General features: G+C 39.6%; 3 protein-coding genes across 4 annotated transcripts in view; 2 read left to right on the top strand and 1 right to left on the bottom strand.

The window, feature by feature from the left end:
- The first annotated feature begins 322 nt into the window (after positions 1 to 322).
- Positions 323 to 4255, top strand: tmem45b (transmembrane protein 45B). The gene is made up of 6 exons (XM_068599899.1): positions 323 to 401; positions 1507 to 1704; positions 1794 to 2006; positions 2110 to 2294; positions 2570 to 2712; positions 4144 to 4255. The coding sequence occupies exons 2-6, from the start codon at positions 1515 to 1517 to the stop codon at positions 4253 to 4255; spliced, it is 843 nt and encodes a 280-aa protein (XP_068456000.1). The 5' UTR covers positions 323 to 401; positions 1507 to 1514.
- On the bottom strand, positions 3064 to 12983 carry nfrkb (nuclear factor related to kappaB binding protein). Of its 2 annotated transcripts, XM_068599898.1 has the most exons (27): positions 12854 to 12983; positions 12475 to 12645; positions 12156 to 12357; positions 11924 to 12051; positions 11675 to 11846; positions 11452 to 11556; positions 11292 to 11365; positions 11133 to 11214; positions 10829 to 11024; positions 10600 to 10711; positions 10383 to 10509; positions 10217 to 10294; positions 10052 to 10128; positions 9909 to 9955; positions 9549 to 9609; positions 9287 to 9461; positions 9067 to 9173; positions 8827 to 8950; positions 8514 to 8593; positions 8160 to 8356; positions 7770 to 8040; positions 7504 to 7683; positions 6432 to 7148; positions 5827 to 5933; positions 5302 to 5437; positions 4965 to 5147; positions 3064 to 4231 (listed from the first exon to the last, which is right to left on the bottom strand). In XM_068599898.1, exons 2-26 carry the CDS (start codon positions 12598 to 12600, stop codon positions 5007 to 5009), a joined length of 3822 nt encoding a protein of 1273 aa, XP_068455999.1. In that variant the 5' UTR covers positions 12601 to 12645; positions 12854 to 12983; the 3' UTR covers positions 3064 to 4231; positions 4965 to 5006. The 2 variants fall into 2 exon arrangements, with proteins under 2 accessions (XP_068455999.1, XP_068455998.1); XM_068599897.1 differs by having other exon boundaries at positions 3064 to 5147.
- The window catches only part of LOC137802210 (ryanodine receptor 1-like), a 47105-nt gene continuing 36131 nt past the window's right edge, over positions 12931 to 23904 (top strand). The window contains exons 1-24 of the mRNA XM_068599896.1: positions 12931 to 12976; positions 14074 to 14146; positions 17309 to 17428; positions 17515 to 17613; positions 17773 to 17793; positions 18197 to 18271; positions 18473 to 18551; positions 18643 to 18755; positions 19222 to 19321; positions 19410 to 19506; positions 19956 to 20030; positions 20126 to 20282; positions 20401 to 20565; positions 20656 to 20777; positions 20877 to 21063; positions 21191 to 21326; positions 21468 to 21563; positions 22035 to 22153; positions 22323 to 22456; positions 22575 to 22816; positions 23022 to 23214; positions 23305 to 23521; positions 23594 to 23698; positions 23801 to 23904. Coding sequence (XP_068455997.1) covers positions 14099 to 14146; positions 17309 to 17428; positions 17515 to 17613; positions 17773 to 17793; positions 18197 to 18271; positions 18473 to 18551; positions 18643 to 18755; positions 19222 to 19321; positions 19410 to 19506; positions 19956 to 20030; positions 20126 to 20282; positions 20401 to 20565; positions 20656 to 20777; positions 20877 to 21063; positions 21191 to 21326; positions 21468 to 21563; positions 22035 to 22153; positions 22323 to 22456; positions 22575 to 22816; positions 23022 to 23214; positions 23305 to 23521; positions 23594 to 23698; positions 23801 to 23904 — 2804 coding nt within the window. The 5' untranslated portion in view covers positions 12931 to 12976; positions 14074 to 14098. The remainder of the gene's footprint in view (positions 12977 to 14073; positions 14147 to 17308; positions 17429 to 17514; positions 17614 to 17772; positions 17794 to 18196; positions 18272 to 18472; positions 18552 to 18642; positions 18756 to 19221; positions 19322 to 19409; positions 19507 to 19955; positions 20031 to 20125; positions 20283 to 20400; positions 20566 to 20655; positions 20778 to 20876; positions 21064 to 21190; positions 21327 to 21467; positions 21564 to 22034; positions 22154 to 22322; positions 22457 to 22574; positions 22817 to 23021; positions 23215 to 23304; positions 23522 to 23593; positions 23699 to 23800) is intronic.

A 23904-nucleotide genomic window follows, 5' to 3' on the forward strand; every position in this document is an offset into this window, starting at 1 on the left:
AGCTAAGTTCTTATGCTGGCTTTTATGGTATAAACTGACTCATTTTAAGATATTAAAAGGCAAAATAAAGTTGCACACCATTTGCTGTGGTCTAAACATCCTAGTTTGATGTGTTCAACATTTTTCTTCTTCTTCTTATAACAAATAAAGAACATAATCTTAAGTAAGGTATTGTTTTCCTTTTAAATGCCACATCTGCTTGCCAGCAGGGCGTCCCTTAGAAACCAATGCAAATGGTGGGCGGGGCTATGTGATGATGTCAACACACATGTAAGAGATACTGACAGAAGGTGTGCTCAGTTTACACTGCTTTTACGTATGCTGTCACACTCACAGCTGCCAAGATTTGCTCATTTACACAACCTTTCTGAAGACTCTGGGAATTAGCAGCAGAGAATAAGGTATGTACAGTCTATTAGCAAGTGTGATAGGAAAAGACTACTTTTATCATTTAAAATTTGTAGAAGAACTGCTCAATAACCGCTGACAACTGAATGTTCTCGATGAGCAGAAACTACATAGAGATGATATTTGTAGCTACGGTGGTTTTTACAGTCTAATTTGTCCATGTCAATCTATGTACTACATACAACGATTGTGTTAAATTCAAAAAGGAAAGGAAAAAAACAATTAAGCCAAACAGACTAGTCAAGAAAAACTTGTCTAACTAAAGACTATCCTAAACACACCCGTGCATCATCAAGATTCTCCAATGACTATTATAAAGGAAAAGAACAAACTACAAACACTCAACTTTAAAATCTTTGTGCCCGATGCAAGAAACATGCCACACGGCAAAAATGCAAAAGAAGTCAACGTAACAAAAATGTTCTCGCATGAGGCCCATTGATTCACGAACAGAGCTCTATTTTGCTTAACTGCCAAGGCAAGATTAGAGATAATTTGCCATTTTGAATTTTTCTATGCTACAGCAATTTGTATCTCTTTTTGAAGGAAGGAAGCTTTTCATATTTAATCCGTAACACTTTTGTACAAGTTTGAGCAATATTGATACATATTGTCAATTGCTATACATGCTTTTAAAAAACATTTTCAGATAACAGCCGACCTTTTTTACCAAACAGCTCTGTGTGATTTGTATTTCATTTTTGCAAGGCAAATGAGCAGCTGTTGTCTGGATCAAAGGCCATATTTTATGAGCCTGCCCTGATAATATACTAAAGTACCAAGTTATGCTTGTTTCAATCGACTAGCATATACATTACAGAAACTATATAATGACATTAACTTAGCAATATACCTTAAAATTGAAACAATCTACTGTCTGTTTGTGAGCATCTCATTGTCAGCTGCTCTTTGTTGTCCCTTCGTTACGTCACTATATTGCTTGTAATCATTACATGGCTAAATAAATAACGCTACAAGCTCGTACTTTGACCTCAAACTTAAGTCAGTTCACATGAATGAGATCATAGAGCTAAAATAGTAATCGTTTAATTAAATGCAGGTTATTGACTATATCTTTGTTTTTTCTTATGTTTCCAGGCCTATCAATGGCAAACTTTGGAGGGCATGCCATCCCTGGCTCTTTTTTCCTGCTCTTAGGCTTTTGGCTAACGGTGAAACACATTCTGCAACACTACTGTAGGACAAGTAAGCCCAAAGGAAGACAGATCCTGCCGCCTTTCTTTCGAAAAATGGACTACACAGAAGGAGGATTTCTAATGTTTGGAGCATTTGTTGGTCAGTTTTCCTCTCATTCCTCAGCACACCCAGAACTCCCTCAACCTGTTCTTCCCTCATCTCATTTGTCTGTCAATGTCCTGTTTCAGGTATCATGGTTGAACAGTTTGTGGTGGACGGGCCACACGCCCACCTGTACAACACAGAGAACAAAGCATGGGTCAAGCTGATGAACTGGCAGCACGGCACGATGTATCTGTTCTTTGGGATCTCTGGAGGAGCACTGGTCGCCAGTACTGCGTCCAAACTGGTGCCGGCTGGTGTGGACCGCCTTGCGCTCTCCTTGGCTCTTTTTGTTGAAGGCAAGTCAAGTTTTAGTTCAACATTTTCCCCTCATGTTACACAATGTTCCCCCATGTATGTATTTAAGCTTTTTTTTGTTTCTTCTATTTGACAATCATTCAGGGTTTCTGTTCTACTACCACGTGCACAGTCGGCCCCCTCTGGACGCTCACATCCACTCCCTGCTGCTCGTGGCTGTGTTTTTTGGATCAGCCAACACTATGTTGGAGGTGTTCATAAGAGACAACATTATTTTGGAGCTCTTCAAGGCATGCCTGTTCATCCTGCAGGGCTCGTGGTTCTACCAGGTGATTAGCATAACGAGGAGCTGAGAATGCCGTAATGTACGGAACACTGTGTAAACATGCCCATGAACGTGCCTTGAGCTTTTCAAACGTCTAGTACTTGGTACCACAAAGTACCAGCTCCTTTCTGCATAATATCCAGTCCCAAATTAGTTCATAGAGACTTGCCCATTGCTTGAGAATTGTCAGTCAACACTGACCACAAACCGGTTTCCTTTACAAACATTGAAACAGGAACATTGTAGTTGCCTCCTTCATCAGACTATGTATTGTTTCAGATTGGATTCGTACTTTACCCACCGAGCGGCCCGAAATGGGACCTGACCGAGCATAGCAACATCATGTTCATCACAATGTGCTTCTGCTGGCATTTCGCTGTGGCCATGCTGTTAGTCGTCTGCATCTCCACTGTGGTTTTGTTGTAAGTATCCCACCCTTTACTACAGACAACCATTGTACATTAAATTGTAGTTAGCAGAACATTGTAGGCAGCAAAACAGAGTAAACACATAAACACTTGGAATCAAGTAAATTAAGTGCATGTAATGTTTATATTATCCTTTTGTCACGATACCTACATGACGGAGCAGCAAATGTAATATGCTGTACTCTATATGTTGTGTAGTTATAACTTAATATGCAGAGAAACTGATGGTGATCGCAACATATTTTAGTTCAGAAGGGTTGATCTCACAAGTTCACTTCAGTTTTCAGAATAGCATGTTGGCTTGGATTTATTTTAAGAGCAAGTAAACAACATGTAAAACATGCTTGTGTGTCATGATAACACAGAGACAATCAGCCTGAACAAAGGATGCAATGGGCTGCTATACCCATTGCCTTTAGATACGTCCTCCAGGCCAGCAGACAGGTGCAAAAGCACATTGAATGCACATGGAGGACCAGCTCTTGAACTGTTGTTGTTGTTGATTTAATACAAATAAAATAATGAGAGAGTATATGTGCTATAATAAGCTCCTACTGGGTGAAAGAAAACTTATTTGACAGTTTTATTAATTTAAAGTAAAAACATGAATGAACAAACATACAAATTGATAAATAAATTTAGTGTCTACTTTCCCAAACATTTGGGAACCTCTGGTTTTGGTTTTCTAGATGCTTTCCTATATTCTTAGATGGTTTATCAACATATTCAAGATTAAGAAATTGGATCAAATAATAATTTATTTAATGGCAACATAACTTTAAGTTAGAGCTTTCTTTGAACAGAGAATAGTGAGACTTCTAGTTGTATTTTGATGTCTCTGCATTTTAAGGTAGCCTGAAGTTTTCATAGTCAACAAGGCTTTGTTTACATTCAACATCTCAGAGGCCGGCTTAACACCTCCAATGACTGTTTAAAATATTTACTAGGCCTTGTGGATATTTGTATAGCCCTTGTTTTGAAACCTGTATTGTTAACATGAGGTTAACTTCTTTGTCATTGGTGCCTTACCATTGTTATGACCATCCCTAGCAGAAATGTGTATCACATTACTCTCGTATGACTGTGCTTCCTCATGCACACGCTGGTATAACATAAGATGCACAAAAAAAAGTCAGGATTTCTCAGTCTCAAAAAACCTTAACATTAAGTCATTTTAAGTCTCATTTTTCTTACATGGTGCAAATGTATACATTTCTTAAAGAGTTTTAAATGGCTCTGCAGCATCATTACTGGTCAAAAACAACAAGACTTAGTTTGAGTTTTCTTGGAGTATATTGTCAAAATAAGTCTTTCCCAGCAAGATACTGCTTGTAGGAACACTTGAAATGAACATATCAAATACATGGGTTCACTCTGCTGTAGACGTGTCTTCTTAATGTTGCTTTTTTTTTCTTGTTCCATTAGCACAGTGAAGCGATTCTCAGGAAGAGGACAGGACATGGAGTTCGGGATGCGAAACACAGCCTCCAAATCCAGCTCCCAGAAAGCTTTGCTTGAAGAGTCGGATGAAGAGTGAAGGCTTGGTTTAGGCTCTTAGAAGACCAAGTCTGCTGTTTGTACAAAGTAATTTAGATTTTTTTTGGTAAAATAAAACAAAGAAAAAATATATGAAACCCAATCTATTTAAATATCATGTTATTATGGTTTGTTTAAGTATTTTACAATTGCAATATAAACTGAGATGCAAGGCTCAAGTATATGGCCTCCTAGCAAATGAAATATAATACAGATACAACTAATAAATAATGTATTGAATCAAAAATCAGCAAGTCACAATATACAAATAAATCAGACAGACTTAAGGCCCACTTTCTTCACAATTGCTAATATTGCATTACATCGAACATTTAAAAAAGTGACAGAATATCTTATTGACAGTCAGATAGACATTTGTAGTTTTATATGAATTAATATGCTGACACTATTGTGAAACATCAACAGGTCAACTGGGCTTTCGAAAGTTTGTCAGTTACTGAAAGAAAACCAAATTTCTATGGAAACAACCTGGTTTTATATTTTGTCTATAACAATATGGAGAATATGATTCAAGAAAATAAATGACAATTTTCAACATACTGGTAATATTGGTATCTTTGCAGGCTTGTTATCCCATTGGAAAAAGAAATAAAAGGCATGTTACATGCTGTAATAACCTATGTTATGAATACACATGAGAGTCAAAAGGTCCTGCAATAGCTTGAGAACATAGAGTACCAAATACACACTTCACAGTGGACCTTGATTCAGGACCGACTGACGAGATAGGATCACTGTTGAGGTGCAGTCGGGGGATCGGGGGCACATTTGGCCGAAGGTGCTGTTGTGACTACGACTGTTGAAACAGATTTCTGGGAGCCTGATGACATGTGCTGCTGGAGCTGCTGTGCCTGGACCGTCTGGATGCGAACCTAAAAAGGAAGAAAGACGGAGAGTTACACCTGAAGATGTGTCTCCAACGTGACCATAAAACAGCATAAACGTGTTCTGAAATACATTATTCTCTTTTCTTGACCATACTTTCTCTTTTGCAACGTCAAATCAAGTGAAATGTAAGCAGCTGACCTGCGTGGCCTGTCCTTGCTGCTGAAGCTGCTGGAACTGCTGTGCTGTGACAAAGCTGACTGGTTTGTTCCCTGCGATCAGCTTCGTGCCAGCAGGCATGGTGGTCAGGATGATGTTCCTGCCCAGATTGCTGATACTGCTCAGAAAAGAGAGGGAATGGACAAACACATGTCAATTTATAAGCCCAACTTACACCTGAAGAGAATGGGCCCAGTAAAAATATGTCATACATAAAGAAATACAGATATTCAAGAAGCTCCAAAATGTATAATTCTGACAGACACTACAGTACAAAAACATATACAAACAATAGAAATAAATAGTTGGAAGGTAGTTTCCGTCCTCTGTTGAGAGAGACCCAAACGATGTTAAAATAGAATATAGAGTTGAAATCTCTCGATAATACCAGCTTAACTAATTTAGCATTTTGAGTTTAATTTATTCTTTAAAATTATCTTGTCATTCTGTTTGGAAAAGGTTTAAACAAGAGACATATATTCAATAATGAAATAACAGATGACTTACTTTGTGTTGAGACTTCCTTTCACCATCGGTGTCGTCACAACACTCTTGCTCTTCAGTGGTTGGTTCAGGACCGAGAGGGGCACAGTTATCCTTGCAGGTAACTTACCCTTCAGTGTGGGCAAAAAAAGAGGGTTGTTCCTGGGTCAGATTTAGTGAGTCCCTTATTGATAATTCTTACTCTGGAGTAAATTATGTAAATTATGGGGAAAAGACATTCAGAGAGGCATTTTTTTAAAAACATCCCTGGCATTCAGACACCTGAAATCAGATTGTGTTGAGATGCCAGATGTGAACTGTTAGTTGGATATGACAGCTTTGTGTTTAGTATTATAACCTATACTTTAATGTATTACATTTCTGTTTATCATCTTGAAGGAGCTCATGGAACATAATTTTCCCACATGAACAACAGTGGCACCTAGAGGCCATTCTACTTCTTACATGTAGATCCTAAAAATGGTTGACTGACTAAAACTGGCATCCTTAGAGCTACACACATTAAGTTTAAGTGCGGCTAACAATATAAAAAATTAAATACAATATTAAGATTTCTAGTGCACAATAGCTGTAATCCAATTTGGTAAGTAACAGAATAATTGCCTTACCGTTTGAGTAGTGACGACTGTAGCAGGAACCTGCCGCACAGTAGCTGTAGTTGTTCCGAGCGTCAGAGTGGAGCACGAGACCCCAGGAGCCACTGTAATCCCCTTGGCACTAGCCACAACACTGGCAGCCATGGTCATTACATTAGCACCTGTAGATGCTGTGAGCGGTTTACTGCCAGTGGTGGTCGTCATTGTGATGGTCTGACCTTGTTTCTGTGGAATAACACCGAGTCCTGGCATTATCCGAATGGTGGTACCACTCTTGTCAGGGGAGGATACAGTGGAGAAGGTCCTGGATTTTTGGTCAGCCATAGTCACTGCCAATGTGGGCATCAGTCGTATGGCTGTGTCTCCTGCAGCCTTCATCAAGCTAGAAGCAACAGAGCCTGATTTAGTGGTCTGTACCTCCCCCGTGCAGGATGAAGCACTGGAAGGTGAAGAGCGGGGTGGTGTCACACGGAGAGTGGCTGATATGCTCTTGCTGCCGGCGGTACCCAGAAAGTCAGGCGTGAGTTTGACGGTTGCAACTGGGGACTTGGCAAGAGTAGCCATCATGTCTGGAGTGATCCGCAGCACCGTCTGTCCTTTGGAGTCTGTGGTGATGGAGGACGGTGGAAGACGAAGGACATCTTTACCCTGTATGCGCAGGTTAGTAGCCGTTATTGGAATTCCTCCTCCACCAGCAGTCTTCATTCCCAACTGGCCTGTGATGGACACCTTTAAAGAAGACCAAAAGATACACCTTGTGGTTATTTACATAGAAAATTACATTACTCATTTAACAATATGGATTTATTTTTGATTCGGGGAAATACCTAACCAAACTCAACTGAAAAATGAATTTCCGCACTTGTAAGTATTCCATTTTATGCTCCTACCGTTTAGAAAAATGTGGCATGAAGTGTTTATCTACCTGTAAATAGCTTCTTGTAGTTTGAGGGCAGAGCCCCTCTACAAATTTGAAATCGGAGCAATAAACAGCTTCCAGCACGGTGGAGACATTCTTGCAGTTCAAGACTGTTCAGGAAAGCTTTAACTGGTCAAATATCCCAGTTGACACAAACTGGTTCACCTGTTTGATACTTGAGCCGGCGACTCCTTGCAGCCTTGCAGGGGAAGCCAGGTTGTGAGCCGGGCTACCAGGTGATCTGGCTTGAGGTTTGGCCACAGCTACAGCGGACACTGATATGGTGGTTGGTACCTGGACTGGACTACCGACAGACTGACTCCTCATAGGCACAGAAACCATTGCCTAATGATACACACAATAAAAGACAACAAAATAGTCATATATTTGCAGCATACAAAAACAAGAAACACAGCTCTTTATTTGATTACCTGTGAAATGCTCTTGGCTGCCATTGACACTGGCATCCTGATCTGGTGAGGGCTCTGATGTACCAGTGTGGCCTGATGACTTCCTACCGAAGAACCCAGACCAGGCTGAGTAGAAACAACCCGTACCTGAGGGAGGGAGCCTGCCGCCAGGTGACTCACTATGCGAGCCGTGTGTTGGGATGTTACTGGCTGTGAAACCGGTGGGCAAACCTGACTGGTGGGTAAGATGGTTCCCAGCTGGGGCAATGAGGGAGGAGACACAAGAAGAACACTGGAAGAGCGAGAAGGGAAAAGAGAGGAGACGATTCTAATTCAAAACACACAGATGAAAATGTGTGTATGCATTTTGCAAAATGAATAAGCAAAAAAAGAAAATTGTGTCACACTGACCCTGTGCTGGTTTTGATTGTATCAGGGACCCCAGTCTTTGTTGGTGTGGTGACCGTGCAGGATAAGGGGGACTTAGGGGTTCCGGGTGTGTTTTGGGTGGGTGTTGTAGGGGTTGGTGACATGGGATTTGAGACTGTATCCTGTCCTGCCTCCAGACATCCAGGGGTTTTACTGCCTCCGTCTTTACTTCCGGACTTCTAAAACATAAACAGGAGATTCATACCAAACATGTTACTCTCGGACACTGAACACAGTAACTTCCACTGTGTTTTTCACACAGCAAATATTGTATGTTTTACACTGTGTGCAGCTACGTGTATTTTTTCTGCAGTAAAATGGAGGCAGTGGACTCACAGGCTTAGATGCAGGTTTAGGTTTTTGCTGCAGGGCTTTTCTTGCTTTTGCAGCAGCAGCTTGAGCCTGGTGGATCTTCTCTGAATGAAAGAAAAAAAAACATGAAAATCAAAATGTCTTCCATATAACTGTATATAGCATATACTATGTGGTTTAAAGGAAGGCATACATCTTCTTTTCTGACAATTGTTGGATCACCAAACTAGACAACTGGCTCCTTATTGCTGCCTCCACTCAAACAAGTACATGATTAGAGGACTTTACACTTACTGAACAAACTGCTAAACCCTAAAATAGACACATGATTTCTTACCAAACTCCTCTTGACTGCGGCTGCGGTGCAGGTAGATCCAAAGCTTGCGGCCGATGTCATACTTCACACAGGGGTCTTTCTCATAGTGAAGTCTATCCAGGGCACCACTGACAACTGTGTTCACCTAAATGGCAAAGAAGTGTATAAATTTAAGGCTGCAGGCCAATGTAAGGTACACACAAGTTAATCTGCAAGAATTAGCTGAAGGACTAAAAGAACAAATTGCTAAATATATCTTACCTGTGCACTGGTGACGTCTGGAGCAAGAAACTGAGAGTCTTTCAACAGTTCACAGATCTCTGCCCTTGTTCCTTCTCCATTTGGTAACCTGGCTGCTGCATCGCGCACTGCAGACGTAGGAAGGTAGAAGTCAGAATTGTACAATTGGTTTTCTTCACACAGCCTTTAAAGTATGGTTTTCAAACAGCCTGACAATGGAGAGTAAAACAGAAGGCCGAACCCAGAGAGAGAATGGTAACATATGGTGGTCGATCTGAGCGAAGCAATGTGTGCTCCCTGGCTTTGTTGAGAGACATCTCCTTATCAAACACCCCTTTCACAGGCCCCACCACAGATTCAAAGCCGTGCATCCTGAAGGTGAAGGCTTTGTGTGGCTGGTTGTATCGCTGCTGCTCCTAAGAAAACAAATACAACACATGTTGGCTTAGAGAGTTCATGTCCAGGTAAATAAGGACAAATTATGTAAATAAGCTCAAACCAACCTGAATTTGAAACACTTGTCTCTCATCTCCAGTGCTGGGCCGCACCACGTAATCAGTTGAGCTGCTCGGTTAGAAATTTTACACTGTTAACGTCAACAACCATGGTATTGCAACTAAAAGTATTTCATCATGTTAAAGTCAGAAACAACTCCTATTTATTGTTAAAAAAAAAAATTAATTGAACAAATTTACTTTTTGTTATCTTAAATACAGCAATATATATATATATATATATATATATATATATATATTTATTTTAAAGCACGCTTTGTCCTTCCCGGAACACAAATAAAAACAATAATCAATTTATTTCTGGTTTATCCACTTATTAATACAAATAAAAAATGCCCTGAATCTTACACTCTTGGTGTGGGAGAAGTCATATCTAGCATGTCCTCATTTTCGGTCTATGGAAGACGAAAATAAAATAGTGGTAAACATAGTAAACATAAACATAGTGACGAAGCATGTGAAATGTATTTGTGATGTAATAATTGTACTACCTTGATAACTAAGTCTTTGGAGTCCAGCCACAGCTGACAGAGTGCACTGAGATCCTTTTCTGTATCCTGAGTGGGACCTAAAATAAATGGTGGACATAAGAATACAATCTTTCTGAATGCCAAGCTCTGCATCAATCAGGGATTTTGAAAACTGAACCTTCTTACCAATCCACCTCCACTGCTGAGCTTCATCAGCAAATTCCACAAATGGAGAAAATCCACTGGGGAGTGCCATCATTCCATCTGATTAACAAACATAACATACATGAGTAACATGGGGAGTAAATTAATGCCTGACTGTAGAGTGAGTGTTGTGACCACTGCTACATACCTTTAGTCTCTCCAGCAAGAAACTGCAGAGCTTGAAGAACCAAGTCAGACCAACATGGGACAGATGAAAACCACACATTGAGGGAGCTGGCTGGAGAGGACTGCCACATTTGAACTTTCTCCTCCAACTGTGAGATCACAATGTAGGCGTTATAATAGCAGTCAGAACTTTAATCATATTTAGAATATGTATGTGAGAGTCTGCAATGAGTGCATACCAATGAAGTGCCTGTAAAGGTTTCCGCCTTTAAGATGCTCTCCAACAAGCTGAAGAAACTGATAGCTATTTCCTCAACTGGAACCGGGCTGCTCTGACACTCCTCCACAATTCTTAAAAAATAATGAGCAGTTATTGCCAACAGGAGACTCAATGAATATATGCATATACAGTATACATACAGTAGTACACACACAATTCTGTAAACATTAGCGTAGCACTAAACTCACTCTTCCTTGATGTTGGCCAGTGGAGTAGACGGGGTGTCTGGCAGGGAATTGATGATGCTCGCCGTTGGAGCTGATGGGGTGTCTGAAGGTGCAAGAATTTCACAGGGATCCTCCGATTCTACTTTAATTGTCCTCATTTTTTTCTTCCTTTTCTCATCTTTGATCTTCTTCTTAGGCAGAGACAGGTCAAAAAAGGCTACGAGAAACAAAGGAAAGACACATTTCAAGTGTGTCATGAAATCAATGAAAAAAAACCAGCCTTTTGCTTAAGATTGATCAATGCTTGTTTAATTCTTTTACTCACCCACAGCCCCCTTCCGACCAACATTCGCTCTTGAAAGTATATCTCCAAGATGGATGTCAGATGTCATTAAGTCTGGATGATCCTGAATAAATCACTCATTAATTATATATTGGAGAATCAAGACTAAACTGTTTTTTTCTTTCTATTGAGAACACTTACTGGCTGTCGCTTCCTCTTCTCACGATGGTTATGCAGCATGGCTTTCAAATCCTGCTCCCCGAGTTCTATTCCCTCTGTAAAGAAATGACACGTCTTAAAACCTTATCACCATGCGCAAACATTTGAGTAACATTATCTTGAGATTGCCGAAATCCCTGACCAGTGGTCTTCATGTCTTGGGTGGAGAGGCTAGGAAGAACTCTGAGCGAGACAGTGGGTGTTGGAGAGGAAGGTGATTGGGGTGCTGGAGCCCATAATGATATGTCTACAAGCAATATGCAATAAGAGTCTTATTAGTGTCCACACGTTTTTTTTTTAAAGAAAAGCTTTAGAAATAAAAGATATTGTCATCGGCAGTGATAGTAATGAAAGAAGATACTGACCGTCATCATCAGATGAAGCGTTGCTGTCTCCACACTCCGTTTTAACCTCCTTTATTATGCGGCTCAATCTTCTTCTCACTCTTGGCTCCCGCATTTCAGCATGAGTCTTGGTCGTTAACTTTCTTTTTGGAGGAATGTCCAGACCACTGTGAACTGCAAACTCCAGCAACTCCTACAACAACAGGACACATTAAGACTAGTGGCAAGAGGCCATATGGATTGTATTTCAAACTTTAAAAAAAAAAAAACCTTTCTGGAGACAAGGATGTGCTTCAAAAGTTTGTGGTAATACTGCTGGAGGGAGTACAGCTGTCTCTTCTTCTGGGACTTGCCACACAATTGTCTGTACTTGACTACCTCAGGATTGAAGTAACCATCTGGGTTGATATAAACAAGAGAAGTGATCAGAAAGTGCTTAAAAACACTTAGCAGGATATAGTTAAGTGTTGGAAGGTAAATAAGTGGAGACCTTTGGAATTACCTCTGAATTGTTTTTGTGCAAGATGAAGGGGATTTCCAAAGTTAAAGTTTCTGTTGTTGAAAATGTCACTGATGGTGCTGTCCTGCTCTGCAACATTGTTGTCAGGAAACTGTGGCAAAAACTGACGAAGGTGCTGCCTCTGGGAATCCGACAGCACTTCACTCCAGGTGCTCGCGCTCATCACAGAGAAGAAAATGTCTGGCTGATGGAAACAAAAGCAAAAACAACAAAACATGGATGCAGAATCTGCATTAGCGTTTAATACGTGTGAACAATCGTTGAGTGCATGAAAGCGCAGCGCCGAGCGCCAGTAACTCACGTCTTCAAGTAGGTCTTCTGGAAGGTTTAACCGACAGTTCCCCAGCATGCATTCCTCTGTGATCTGTTCATCGTGTTCTTCTTTTGGTTCAAGAGGGTCTGACAGCATGTGGGCTAGGGCGTCCATTCTTCTCCTCTGGACCAAGCTTTGAGCCTATTCGCTTAAAAAGTGCTGCAAACGACATAAACATTAGCAAGCGTTCACCAATGTTACAACATTAGCCGCTCGCTGTGTGCGGTGACGTAGCGCACCAGCTGGTGTCAATTTATCAAAAGAGCAAGTTGTAACGTACATAACGGAAACATACAATGTGTTATTAATATAAAATGTTGAATCATTTAGTTCACACTGCATAACAAAAACTGCTAACAGCGCTTACCCGACACTGCTTTGTGTTTTGGAACTGAAGGGGGAAGTGTTTAACCGACGGACCGTTTTCTTCTTCTCCTGGACGCTGCGCCGCTCGTGCGTTTTGCTGCCCTCCACCGGAAGTATGGAGCATGTAAGCTTGCTGAGATATATATTTAAACTGAAAAATGTATATACAAGATGTAATAACTTCTTTAACAACACGCACTCTGTACCTAATGTGATAAAGACTAATACTAATATTGATAATTTTGGACCGGAAAGGAGCATTCTTTTCACACATTCAATATCCTATTACAGGAGCTACCCTAGTGGTTAGCGTTACTTAGCAAGAAAGCTAACGGTTAACTAACGTTAAATTAGATTAACGAAGATTTTGAACGGTTAAACTAAGGCAAGAGATATTGTTAGCTTGTAGATTCAATTGACATTCATATTCTTGATTTTTTCGATACGTCTCTCACTTTCTTTTAATTCATTTGTTCTAAACAGAAAGTAGTTTTAGCCAATGAGTGTTAGCCTAGTTTCTCTTTTTAGTTTAGAAAGCACATAACCTCGCTTAGTTACATACACACATTACATTTTATGCTAAGCTCATTTATTAATTTAGTCTTATTACTATTTGATGACAATGTATTCATAATGTAAATATAATAATACAGCTAAGTTAAATGTATATGTTTTAGCTAAACAAAATAGATTAATACAATAATAATATAATTTAACATAAGTTAAATTAACTAACGTAACATAATCTTAATTGTTAATCAATTTATGTCATTTTTTATCCATTTTTATAGTGATGTTTATGTATATACTTCCACATGTACATCACTCAAACTTAAATCAAATGTCAATTCAGTCCGTTATTAAAATTAACCTCTAATGGACACATTTTTAAATTGTTATAACATTATAAGAGGTCTCACTTAAATGGAATGTCTTACTTTATTTAAAATACAACAAAATACTGCAAAACAATGGTCTAGATACCTTAAGGGGAACATTTGAATCCCTGGTTAAGCTTTGACAACTTGCCCCACCTCTTTATGATGCTGTAATGAACAGGAATGAACAGTCAATCCCTCTGCCTCATACCACAGCAGAGAGAAGCACAAGACCCACATTGCCCTTCAGAAACCTCTACCAGTATTGTCTTGCCTATGTGGGCGGCACATTGGCACCAGGAGTTACAGAACTGAGTGTTGAACATTTTTCCATTTCCTCAAGGTTTTGCTTTTAATGCCTTGGGAAAATGGCAGAAGGTGCAGATGGAGAGGAAGAGATTCAGTTTCTGCGTACGGTAAGTGATGCTGTCTGACTCTTCTCAAAAACTATTAGTAAACATTGTCAGTCAACGGTGCACAATAATTAGCCCTTTTGTGTAATGAATTGTTGCTTCTTAATAGATCGTAGACATCTACTGTGTTGAGTAACTTTCCTTTTATAGACTGAGCACAGATTGACAAGAACAGTTGGTGGGTTATGTTGGCATTGTTATCTATTAATACACCAACAAGTCCCTGATACATTTCTCTTTTGTCTCAAAGAAGAACATTTTTGGTGCCTAGCTGACAGTTCATACATAAACATATGACAGATTACCTACAATAAATTATTGTGACATTTTTACAACCAAATTCCCTATGACAGACATTATTTACTTTCATGACGATTGTGATAGTTAAATGTTCATTTTTTTAAGTAATTTATTGAATCATTAAAATGAAAATCTGCTAAAAGAATGTGTTTTGTAGTACGGCATTTGGAAATTTGACATATTATACTTCATTGATTTTCACTAAAATATTGAATTTAAATCAGTTTATATTTGCTGCATTACTCACCGCTCAGCTATCTGATTTCCAGTTAAGATCTCAAAGTCTACAGAAGGGCATTGTAGCTTTGCAAGCAGTCTTCTGTATGTAACACCCTCTATTTGGATAGGCATCATTCATACTCAGCTATTGTAGGTGTTCCACATAGTGTCACTTGAGTTTTTCTAAACCCTGGTAACTCGAGCCACGCCGTCAGCCAGGACTGATTATGTATGGACTGCATTATAAGTATCACTCAAAACTCACTTCGTTGGAGGCACTTGGTTATAAGTTGTGCATCCTGAAGTGTGACTGCAGTCTGTGTTTTTGCGAAAAGAGACATCATTTAATTACTTCATATTTTGTTGGGCACGTACACAATCAAATTCAAATGTCCTTTTTCACATATTTAATCTAGCAGCTACATAATCTAAAAAAACACCATTCAGTTGGCATTGTCTTATGGCTTGCGTTAAAGTTAAATATGTTAACAATGTGTCATAAAGTTACGGTCAGTCTGAAGCTGTTCACCCTGAACTCAGAGTTCTATATATACTGTGTGAGGATTAACGTTCAAAGCTTGGCTCATTGCAGCAGCTGCTTACTTCAGTCCATGTGGAAACTTTATTATTAAAGTAGTACCAGACATGTTTGTCATCGGACGCTGGTTTCAGATCATTTTGTCAGATTTCTATGATAGTTCTTACATTGCAATTCTTGGAGCAAAGACTCAACTTGGAATTTCAGATAAACAACCAGCTGCCGGCCTCATGTTGACATGTTGCATCTGTCTTTCAGTCAGTCTGTCTGTCAGTCTGTTGGTGTGTCTGCCTTCAGACACATTCTTGTCCACACTGTATCTTAGGAACGGAACGTGACAGAAACTAGATACTTACTTCTGTCATGTGCTGTAGTGGGATTGTCAATTTGTCGTCGGGTCTCATTTTGCAGAATTGTCTTTATGGTAACAACAGCTGTCACGTGTTGTTACTTCAATATAATGACTGTTGTAAATGATTAGCAAACTAATAACTTGACTTTCAAGTATGCTGTTTAGGATAGGAAATTATTTCTTATTGTTAAGTAAGATATTTGAGATGTCCATGTATTCAGAACATAAGATAGATGAAGAGGAAACAGACTGCATTGACTCCCCTGGACAACACTGCAAACTCACAAATCTTTACTTGGGCACAATACAAATTATCTTACAAATATGCTTCATTTATTTTGCAGTGTTTTCAATTTAAAACTTCAGAAACAATAACGCACCAACTACATTAATAAACATTTTAACTCAAATTACATTTGTTATTTACAAGTTTGTGCTTCGATTAAAGGTATGCTTGCACTAGAAACATTTGCTTATAAAAAAACAAAAAAAGCTGAGCATGAAGGATTGTGTTCCGGTGAATTTTGAATATTCTTTTTTTTCAGCAAGCCGACTAATTGTGGTTTGGAATCTGTCCAATGAGGGCCTTTTTTCTGGCATTCAAAGCCTAAATACCTGTTGCTTTCCAGAAGGGGATGTGTGAAGAGCAGGTGCAGCGGCCTGAAATAGAGATCGGAGGGGGAGTGGCTGGGGTCTTGGAGCCTGCGAGGTGGGGAGATTAGAGTTGTGCCAGTGACGGGCGCAGAGAAACACATTAATAGGACAAAAACAACTGAAGGTTAAGAAAAGTTCTGTATGGAAACGGCGGTCTTTGCGGGTTATATAATTGATGTATTGCCACGTTTCTGTTATTTATTTGGGCCTCGATGTCGTCTCTCGGATTAAACACCAAAACTAAGTCATGTATGTGGTGAGACACAGTCAAACGGCCACACTATCTGTGCTCCATTGTTAACAGCTTCCTTGGTGCGGAGCCACCTCTAAATTAGTCTGACTTGTAATGTCACCCCCCGCAAATATAGTGCAGTTTGCGTCACATGGTGACCTATCGGAGTCATGATGGCAAGTTTAATAGCCTAACCCATGAAATGTAAAAAGCATAATGTAATATGGGATTTGCAGAATGTATTTACACTTAACCTCTGTGGAGTATGTGAAAAAGATGGCAAAAGCTGTTAATGCTCCAGAGGCAGCTGCATAAAGTCAAAATATTGCTCTTCATTTTTGTTTAATCTACATTAACTGCTACTAACGGACCTGAATCTCCAACCACAATGTCGGCAGTTTAGTTGCATTGTGGGTAATGTAGGAGCCAGGTTTACACATGGAAAAAGAGCAACTGAACGGAAAATAGCAATATGTTAAAGACATTAAATCTTTCCTTGTTTTATATTAGGTTAATGTTTTTTGTGTATTGTCCTTATTCAAAAACACCATCACAAAAGAAAATGTCTCTGGCTCTGCTGCATCTATTTTTCATACTTTTTTTAGCTAATAATTGTAAGTCTGATAATGTTATCGGAGTGCATTGCTAAATTGGTGGAGTATTTTTTTAAGGTTAAAGCTGTGTAGCATTTGAATTTATTCAGTTCCTTTTTCAAGAAAACCTTGTTGCAGTATATTTGATTAAATGTTTAATTACTTACTTATTTAATGGTTCTTTTGCCTCAGAGTTTCCCTCGGACATGTCAATGACTTTGATTCTGTCCTCATGTTTCCTCCTCCTTCAATTGTGGCTTGTGTTATGTTTTTGTAGGATGATCAGGTGGTGCTACAGTGCACTGCCTCTATTCTTAAGGAACAGATCAAGCTGTGTCTGTCATGTGAAGGATTTGGGAATCGTCTTTGTTTCCTGGAGACCACCTCGAACGCACAGGTATTGAAATAATTGTTAATGCCTTTCTCATTTCTTTGAGAATTTGAATTCATAATTATAGGGTTTTATTGTTTCCTGTGTTTCAGAATATCCCTCCAGACCTTGCGATATGCTGCTTCATTTTGGAACAGTCCCTTTCTGTGCGGGCTTTACAGGAAATGCTGTCCCACTCTTCTGTGGATGAGGTAAGACACAATAAGGGGGGGTGATTAAAATGTGCTGCTTTTCCATGGAATGTGCCCCTGATTTTATGAAATGCAATGTATTGTTCATTCAACAACTAAAACAGACTTTGTTTCTTTTCCCACTTGACACCACTTCACTCTCCCACCTGTCAACCGTAGGCTGTTGATTTGGACAAATGGGTATGTTTTCTCATTCTCTCTTTTCACTGTTCTACTGAATATCTGTCCACTGCTTTAGCCTCAGAGTTTGTCATAACTGCATTGAGGATACCTTTTACACCCTCATTAGTATTACTATATATACAGCCGTCATGCAACATATCATGCAGCTTAGTTATTGCTTTGATCATTTTTCTCAGCTGTTCGGAGATAATTTAGTTTGTTTCATATCACTTGCACGACAAATGTAAGATATGGCTGTGTTTTGTTTGCTCCCTTACTGAGTCTCTAAACCTGCCATATTGTTATTTTTATAATAACAAATCAAAGTTGTCACTTTGAAGGGTTTTCAAAGAGGCAACTTTGAATACAGTAACCTCCTGTCATTCTTTGAACATTTGATTGTCTCTAAATCTTCTCCCAGTCGTCGCAAGGCGGGGGTCACCGCACCCTGCTGTATGGACATGCCATCCTTCTGAAGCACACTCACTCCAGCATGGTGAGCACATTTTACATTTTTTTTGTGAACAATGTTTTTTTGTTTTATGATGCGACCAATTACAATCAAGTATGTGACTACTGCTGCTCTATCCTGTCCTCCCCTATGAGCAGCAGTTTTCCTTACAGTATTATTCTTTACATTGATTCGAGTGTATGTTCTCTCATGCCAGTTGTTGTTCTCCCTCTCTTTATGCTGCAGTATTTGTGCTGTTTGACTACTTCACGCTCCCTGACAGACAAACTGGCTTTTGATGTGGGTTTGCAGGAAGATTCCACAGGTGGCGATCCATTTTACTGCCCATGATATTCCACACACGGCGATGTAGAGTATATTTACATCTGTATTGTAAATCTATTTGTCCATCACAGGAGAGGCCTGCTGGTGGACCATCCATCCAGCCTCCAAGCAAAGGTCTGAAGGCGAGAAGGTCAGGGTGGGGGATGACCTCATTCTTGTCAGTGTTTCTTCAGAGCGATACCTGGTAACCAATATCTGATTTATTTGCAATGTACAGTAACTGACAGTCTGTTGTACACACATGCTACAAGTGAGGTCCTTGACTATGAATTTACATATTTAGATATAATTGGTCAAGTCTTGTTTGTAGTCGACTAACATCAAATTGTTTTTTTCTCTTGCTCATCGATTATTGAAGCTGTTTAAGCTTTATGATCCATAGTAAAATAGTAAAAACTGCATTATTTGCAAAGATACATGTCATTATATCTTCATGTTTGTTTCAGAATAGTGAACAGTGCTTTGTGTTGTATGTAGCCAGTGTGTATGTGTGTGTAATGTTATTATTTATGACTGATGAATCTTTCTTTCATTACCACATTTTACTGTCACTGCGACACTTCAAAGCTGATATTGGCTGTCAAATCAGACTCCTTAAATAGAATAGTAGACTAAAATCCTTCCAATATAACTACCTGTGCTTATTTTAGCATCTGTCCTACGCCAGTGGTGACTTGATGGTAGATGCCTCTTTTATGCAAACACTGTGGACCATGACCCCTGTGATGTCAGGGTGTGAGCTGGCTGAAGGTCAGTCATTTTTTGTTGTTGCTAAAAAAGTCTTTTTTGTCTGTAAACCTATCCACACTCTCTCAACAATATCACTCTTTTCCTCTAGGTTTTCTGACCGGAGGGTATGTGCTCAGGCTGTTTCATGGCCACATGGACGAGTGTTTGGCAATCCCAGCAGCTGACCAAGGGGACGACCAGCGCAGGTGACCAACATTTTTTACAGAAACATGGCATATTTTTTTCAGTATGTACTAAAACACACCTCTGGTGCTTTAACTCCCCTGTGACTTGCGTTTTGCTGACAAACAGTTTTAACAGTATTAAGTTTTAATGAAAAACAACGGCCCTTATTCATATCATAAAATGCTAATAAATATAATTATAGCTTTTGTTCTGAGTGGTCAGATTTTTCTAGAGTTTCTAGAGTGACCCATGCTAGCAAACTGTATTCCCACATAGTGAATGAAAAACTGTTCATTGTAGTGTGCTTCTTATATCAACACAGTTTCAAGATTCTGCACGTTGATAGTCACAATGCACTAACATAAACTAAAACTACTGGAAATTAACAAAAACATTTAGTAATTTTTCTTACCTTAAATTTCCTGGTACACAATTGCACGTCATTGACTTGCATGTTGTTGTTTTTCAGAGTTGCTCATTATGAAGGAGGGGCTGTATGCAGTCATGCTCGATCCTTGTGGAGACTTGAGCCACTTCGTATTGCGTGAGTAACTTGATCCTTTACATAAAGCAAATGTATAATCACATTCACTGACACGTTCATTGACTTTAAGCTCATTCATTTGTGCCTGTTGATAGTTGGAGCGGAGGTCACATTAAATGGGGCCAGTCTTTCCGGATTCGTCACATAACAACAGGCAGATACCTTTGTCTGGATGAAGAGAAAGGACTGCTGCTGGTGGACCCGGAGAAAGCAAATTCAAAGATGTCAGCCTTCTGTGTCAGACTTTCAAAGGTCATTGTCATTCAAAGACAGCTGAGCCAGAAACAATCAGTGTTTGAGACTCCATTGTGTCCTGTGGAGATTTTTTTTAGGACTAGATGAACAACACACTTTTTTATTTTAACCACAGGAAAAAATCGAAGTGATCCAAAAGCGAGATGTTGAAGGCATGGGCACGCCTGAGATTAAGTATGGAGAGTCCATGTGCTTCGTACAGCATGTTTCAACTGGCCTCTGGCTCACATATGCTGCTGTTGATGCCAAATCTGCCCGCCTGGGTCCTCTCAAGAGAAAGGTAAAAGAGAATGAAGTCAGCATGTACTGTATTTGGTTTTTGAGTCGATACTTGTGTTTTAAGAGCGTTAAATCTGTGTTAAATCTTTAGGCCATACTCCATAAAGAAGGCCACATGGACGATGCACTCACTGTGGCTCGATCTCAGACCGAAGAGTACCAAGCTGCCAGAATGATTTTCAGCACATCAGGCCTCTTTAACCAGTTCATCAAGTAACAATACTTTTGTCTATTCAAATCATTGCCAGTAGCCATGGTTTTATTTTTACAGCTTGTTTTTGTGGTATTCTCATGTGCTTTTCATGTCTCCAGAGGTTTAGATGCTCTGAGTGGGAAAAACAAAACTCCCAACTCGTCATCGCTGCCTATGGACACAGTGGTGCTCTCCCTGCAGGATCTCATCTTCTACTTCCGACCCCCTGAGGAGGAGCTGGAGCATGAGGATAAGCAGTTCAAGCTTCGCTCCCTCAAGAACAGACAGAACCTCTTCCAGGAAGAGGTCTTACTGCTGACGATTGACTATTCATGGAAATGTTTTACATTGGCATTTGGTTTACATTAAGTTTGGGTGATTTATATCCATTCAATATTTGTATTTAAGTTCTCTATGTTATTTTTTTTAACAGGGAATGATTACTCATGTCCTGGACTGTGTAGATCGCCTCAATGTCTACAACACAGCAGCCCACTTCTCAGAGTATGCTGGGGAGGAAGCCGCAGAGTCATGGAAGGAGATAGTAAATTTACTATATGAATTGCTTGGTATGTCCATCTGCTTATTTGTTCTATGTAATCAGGATGATTCTAGACCTGTCACTGTTTATTTTCCTCATATCTAGCCACCTTTCTTGTTTGTGAATGTTATGCATTAACAATTGTTTCTGCTTCTTTTCATTTATGAAGCTTCTTTGATCAGAGGTAATCGTGCTAACTGTGCGCTGTTTTGTGATAACCTTGACTGGCTGGTCAGTAAATTGGATCGTTTGGAGGCGTCTTCAGGTATCTAAGAAACATACAAGCTCATTTAGATGCTATGACTACAATGGACATTGTATTGGTTGTTGTTTTGTTCTTTACAAAAGCCAAAATGTATTATACTGATCACTTAACTGTGAATGATGAAAACTTATCTTCTGCTCACTAGTATAAGTGAGCACCCTGTCAATTGAAATCAAATTGAATTTGTTTATTAACAGCATACAATAGGATCAAAATACTGTCAATATGATGCAATTTTATAATATTCCTGCAGCAAACACTAACTGTGTAAATAGCCCCAATCTATTCACACAGTTAGTATTTACTGCAGGAATATTATTGAATTGCATTATATTGACAGATATTTTTTGTAATTTGTTCCTGTTATTAAGCTCAATGCTGTATTATATTGTATTTTTCTTTTCTACCATACCAGATTAACAGGAATTGCCAGCGTTTATTTATGCATATATTGTCACATTCTTATGACAGGAATCCTGGAGGTGTTGTATTGTGTTCTGATTGAGAGTCCAGAGGTGCTGAATATTATTCAGGAAAATCACATCAAATCCATCATCTCTCTGCTGGATAAGCATGGACGAAATCATAAGGTCAGAACATGGAACACCTTTTACTTAGCTGTTTGAAAAGCAAACCTAATCAATTGATTGCAGTTTATATATTCTTTAATAGATAAAATATTGTAATATATGAAATTCTGAGCTATAAAGCAGCACCGGAAACTATATTCATGGAATTTGATATCCTTTTTTTTCCCAGGTTTTGGATGTGCTCTGCTCTCTGTGTGTGTGCAATGGGGTGGCGGTGAGGTCAAATCAGAATCTCATCACAGAGAATCTGCTTCCTGGTCGTGACCTCCTACTTCAAACCAACATTATCAATTATGTAACCAGGTGGGTCAATTTGTATAAAAGCTTTTTGGTAAAAGCTTCGTGCTCTTTCTTCTGTGTTGAAACCCAATTCTCAAAACATCTGCACTGAGTTAGGTATTGTTTTGTTATACTCTTCTAGCATGAGACCCAACATTTTCCTTGGAACCTGTGAAGGATCCACTCAGTACAAAAAGTGGTATTTTGAGGTGATGGTGGACGAAGTGGAGCCATTCCTTACAGCTCAGCCATATCACCTGCGTGTGGGTTGGGCTCTGACAGAGGGCTACAGTCCTTATCCTGGTGGAGGGGAAGGCTGGGGAGGCAACGGGGTTGGGGATGACCTCTACTCCTACGGTTTCGACGGGCTTCACCTCTGGTCAGGTAAAGTAAACAATATCAGAACAACATATTGACAAGAACATGCATGTATTACCTTTATTTAAAACTCTTAAATTTGTATTATTTTCTTAATTTTGATCTTTTCTGCCCATGTTCCTTACTTTTTCCTCCTATGTATACAAGTTACTCAGATAAACTCCTTTAGATTTCATGCCTATTGACCAATTCACTCTCTGTATTTCCACAGGGCGTGTTCCGCGCCATGTTGCCACACCCAATCAGCACCTCCTGGCCACAGAGGATGTGATCAGCTGTTGTTTGGATCTGAGCGTGCCCAGTATATCCTTCCGTATCAATGGGCATCCTGTTCAGGGCATGTTTGAGAACTTCAACCTGGACAGCTTGTTCTTCCCTGTTGTCAGCTTCTCAGCAGGCGTTAAGTAGGGCATTTTGCAATATAAAATTATGAATTATGGAGTACCGTTATTTAATTAATATTACCAATGTCAATTTTCCTCTCTGAATCCAAGGTTACGATTTCTTCTCGGAGGGCGTCATGGGGATTTTAAGTTTCTCCCACCTCCGGGATATGCTCCATGCTATGAAGCAGTACTGCCAAGGGATCGTCTGCGGATCGAGCCTATCAAGGAGTACAAGCACGATTTTGATGCCGTTCGCAACCTGTTGGGTCCAACTCAGTCCCTCTCACATACAGCCTTCACTCCTGGCCCTGTGGACACTATACAGGTAAAAATACAATTCAATACTTTTTTTCCATCCTCGTTTTTTCCTCTGTACTGAATTTCAATATTCTTTCAGATTGTACTTCCTCCTCATTTGGAGCGCATTCGAGAGAAGCTTGCAGAAAATAGCCATGAGTTATGGGCTGTTACTCGCATTGAACAAGGCTGGACCTTTGGACCAGTAAGTGTTTGACGTGTTTCCCATAGAACATTTTGCTGTGTATACAAACAATCCCCATAGAAAATCTTTGCAGTTTATTTTTATTTTTTAATCATTGTTAAGTTTCGTGACGACAACAAGAAGCTGCACCCCTGCCTGGTAGACTTCCAGAGTCTCCCTGAACCAGAGAAGAACTACAATTTAGCAATGTCAGGAGAAACACTCAA

The sequence above is a fragment of the Clinocottus analis genome, unplaced genomic scaffold (genome assembly GCF_023055335.1).
Source record: "Clinocottus analis isolate CAN_PGR_092001 unplaced genomic scaffold, fCliAna1.0.p SCAF_5, whole genome shotgun sequence".
Lineage (NCBI taxonomy): Eukaryota > Metazoa > Chordata > Actinopteri > Perciformes > Cottidae > Clinocottus > Clinocottus analis.

Coding starts and splice junctions, on each gene's coding strand:
- tmem45b (XM_068599899.1), top strand. CDS start 1,515: ATGGCAAACTTTGGAGGGCATGCCATCCCTGGCTCTTTTTTCCTGCTC. Junction 2,295..2,569: donor AGGGCTCGTGGTTCTACCAG/GTGATTAGCATA, acceptor GTATTGTTTCAG/ATTGGATTCGTACTTTACCC. Junction 2,713..4,143: donor ATCTCCACTGTGGTTTTGTT/GTAAGTATCCCA, acceptor TTGTTCCATTAG/CACAGTGAAGCGATTCTCAG.
- nfrkb (XM_068599898.1), bottom strand. CDS start 12,600: ATGGACGCCCTAGCCCACATGCTGTCAGACCCTCTTGAACCAAAAGAA. Junction 9,610..9,908: donor ACTTCTCCCACACCAAGAGT/GTAAGATTCAGG, acceptor CTAACCGAGCAG/CTCAACTGATTACGTGGTGC. Junction 8,951..9,066: donor CAGACGTCACCAGTGCACAG/GTAAGATATATT, acceptor TTTGCCATTTAG/GTGAACACAGTTGTCAGTGG.